The sequence below is a fragment of the Mus pahari genome, chromosome 15 (genome assembly GCF_900095145.1).
Source record: "Mus pahari chromosome 15, PAHARI_EIJ_v1.1, whole genome shotgun sequence".
Taxonomy (NCBI): Eukaryota; Metazoa; Chordata; class Mammalia; order Rodentia; family Muridae; genus Mus; species Mus pahari.
In genome coordinates this window covers 70,982,025-70,985,600 of record NC_034604.1, presented here as the reverse complement: position 1 = coordinate 70,985,600, position 3,576 = coordinate 70,982,025, and the positions used below count along the sequence as shown (strand labels likewise).

Genomic DNA, 3,576 nt, shown 5'->3' with positions numbered 1-3,576 from the left:
TGTGCCAATCCATCAGTGCCACGTCCGAGGCGGAGTAGAGCTCCTATATAAGGGAGGCAGTTCTGTTGCTCGGGGTCTCCGTTTTTGGAAGCTTGTGCTCTCCCTCTCAAGAGTATAAAAGCTTTGCTACAGAAGGATCCTGTTTGTGTGCCGCGTCGTTCTTGCTGGCGAGACGGTTGGCGCGGGACATGCTACTAAACCACACTTTTAGTAGGTGTGGGAGCAAACACTTGTAATCCCAGCACTCAGGAGATTGAAACGAGATCACTGTAGACTCTGAAGCCAATCTGCACTAGCAAGATGGGGAGGGGAGGGCAGGGGAGGGGAGGGGAGGGAGGGAAATCCTCTACAGGTACTCTTTTAACAATATAGAATTTATAAATGTTTAAAATATATTGATGCTTTTACTGCAAGACCAAAAACTCCACTAATTTTACTTTAAGAGGTTACAAGAATAATGTATGGATTTTATTAATAAAACAAAAATATGTGTTCTGAAAATGAGCCAATATTTGAACTGCAAAATTGGAAAAATAAACAACACACACACACACAATTTGGTACCAGTTTGCAGACTGTCATCAAATACACTTGTGGGTTCTGTGTTCTGGAACTGTCTGAGAACAGGACTGGTGAGGTGGCTCAGTGGTGTAGGCACTTGCCACCAAGCATGACCATCTGAGTCTGATCCCTGGAATCCACAAAGTGGAGAGAGAAAACCAACCTTACCAGTCCTTTGATGTCCATGGCATCATTCAAGGTACACACACACCCACACACACACTAAATAACAAACAAAAATATAGTAAGAACTGGAACCAAAGTCTCACAAAACAGCGACACTTACACCACCAGGAGGTAGAAACATGCCAAATGCTCATCGTCTGACAAATGGATAACCAGAATGTGGGACAGAAATTCAGAGAAGTGTTACTCAAGATAGCAAGGAAGGAAATTCTGAAGAAACACTACACTACATTATGCAAAGTGAAATAAGCCAAACCTAAGAGATCGCTCGCTGTGAGAGCACTCACATAAAATGTCTGAAACAGGCAGCTGTGTGGAGTCAGGAGGCGGGCCAGCGCTGCTTAGGGCCAAGGAGGATGCAGATAAGGAATGACAGGCGAGGGTTTGTGAAGTCTTGTGAGGACGGTTTCTTTGTGAGATGAGAAAAATGCTCAAAGCATAGCTGTAATGATGGTTGCACCTATCTGTGGTGACACCAAAAGTTCCTGGCACACACACCTTCACCAGTGATATCTAATAAAGTTCTCTTTAAAACTGCAGATGGATTGCAAAAGGATTGACTACAACAAATGGTGGGAGGCAGCCCTATACAACTTGCTGGACCTTAGAAACCTTTGCACTTGGGTTTCATTTGGTGGGAGAGTCATTGCCAACCATGCTCCTATTACTGCCAGTGCTTCATGACTTCGGGGTGTCTTTAAAAGATTTGTATTTGGTTGGATTTTCAAGACAGGGTTTCTCTGTAACAGCCCTGACTGTCCTGGAATATGCTCTGTAGACCAGGCTGCCATCACCTGCATCTGTCTCCATAGATTAAAGGCATGCACCATGATGCCCGGCTACTTCGGGACTCCTTTAAAATGCCAAATAGTCAGCACCCTTACCATTCCGACTTGGTCAATGGTCTCTTGCACTCTATCCAAAAGGACAGAGATAATCTCGGGGTGAACAGCTGCAATGGCTCCCAAAAGCTCTCGACCAACCTTTGAGAAAGTCTCTCTGGTAGACAGCGTAACGTAAGATACCTAAATGAGAGGTAGGGAAAGAAATGATAGTTTTAATACTAGTTAACAATTAAAACACATTTCCATAGACTTTCCTCCACAAAACATAATCTCACACTGAGCCTCAGAAACTTGTCAGAACTTGTGATAGCAAACTATGCACCTTGAGGCTAGAAGGTGTTAGAGGGGGGAACAGGAAAATGGCAACTATTTACAGCCTGGTTCAAGTGCTGGATTCATAGACTAAATCCCAGTAGAGCCCGGTGGGCATAGGCCTGAGGCCACAAACACTAAGGGAATCCTTTGAGTCCATTAGTTGGTGACCAGCTTGGGCACACAGTAAAGTCTCATCTCAAAAGGACCATAGATGATGAAACAAATGACACTCTGGCAGAAGCCATGCTGTAGCCTCTGGGAACAGCACTGAGTGTTTTGCAGATGGAGCTCCGTGTGGCAAGGCCCTTGGCAGATTCCCACCCACCGGGCAAGGATCTGTAGACAGGACGCTGCTGCAGTCCCTGTGAGGATCCTAAGGAGCGCCTGAGCTTCAAGTCCTCCAGGCTCTTCACTGTTTATCCTTATGGCAATAGTTAGTTTCACTTTGTCAGTTTTGACTACAGCTCGGTGTATTGGGAACGAGTGTTTGATAATTCTTCTGAAAGTGTCTGTAGAGAATGAAGCCCTCTTTGCAGTTTATCATAGGAACCGGCTCTCTGGCTGTCCCTAGTGGCCTCTGCAGTCGCCTGAGTAACCGGGAGGAAGTCACTAAGATCAATGATTTCCTGCTTAACTATTTTAAAGCGATAACTATATTCTAAGAACTTAGATGATGGCGTTAAGGACTTATGGAACATACAAGGAAAAAATATAGGGCACAAAAGGTCAGATATCCCTCCAGTGGGGGAAAAAAATTGACAAAGGAATCTAAATTTCCCAGTCCCCTTGAAGGCAAAAGTACAAGTAGAAGCTGCCAAGAAGAGAGACTTGGTCCCAGGAGTCAGGTATCTAACTGGGCCACCTCATCTGGTCACAGTGGGAGAGGATGAGCTAGCCCTAATGTGCCAGGATGGGGGAATACCTAGAGGGTCCTCCACCCACTCAGAGGAGGAGAGGGAAGAGTTGGGGGGGGGGAATGTGTAGGGGGGGACCAGGAGGTGGGGGCAGCAATCAGGATATAAACGGAATTAATTAATTAATTGGGAAAAAAGAATCAAGTTTCAATTATTGCCATTCTAAGAATATATGAAGAATAGGACCACACTGCTGTCCCCACAAAAGTGATATGTGGGCCATAGAAATTAGAGTCATACCCAAAAATATTATTCTAGGTATGGTATCATATCTTCTGCTGATTATCAAATATGTTAAAGACTAACCATAGAGGAAAAGAAGCAAAACGGGTAATGTTGATGATCCTTGGAAAGTGATTAAAGACATGAGTCAAAACCTCTCATGCTTGAGTGCTGTGGAACTTGTATAAATAATGTAAGACGGCTAGAGCTATTTGGAGCCACTTGTTTAAATGTTAACATGTGGTTACTATCTTCATTTTCACCAATGCCACACCTCCATCCTCAGCCCAGAACTCCCCTGGAGCTGGACTCTGGCAAATACCAAAACTTATTAATGTGAGAAAAATCACTAAAATTAGTTTTAAATACAATTTATAGAAGTACATAATCTCTCCTACAAAATAAAAACCTAGAAGTTTCTAGAATCTTGGCGTATAGTACTGTCTTCCAAGCCAAACAAACACTGCCCTCAGGAGCTCACTGTGCCCTCAGGAGTTCACTGTGCCCTCAGGAGCTCACTGTGCCCTCAGGAG

The 3,576-nt window shown here is 44.3% G+C and overlaps 1 protein-coding gene across 1 annotated transcript in view; it reads right to left on the bottom strand.

Annotated features, from left to right (window-relative positions):
* Positions 1-3,576, bottom strand: part of Epg5 (ectopic P-granules autophagy protein 5 homolog) — a 92,839-nt gene that overhangs the window by 60,261 nt on the left and 29,002 nt on the right. The window contains exon 13 of the mRNA XM_021214342.2: positions 1,632-1,772. Within this exon, the coding sequence (XP_021070001.1) occupies positions 1,632-1,772 (141 nt within the window). The remainder of the gene's footprint in view (positions 1-1,631; positions 1,773-3,576) is intronic.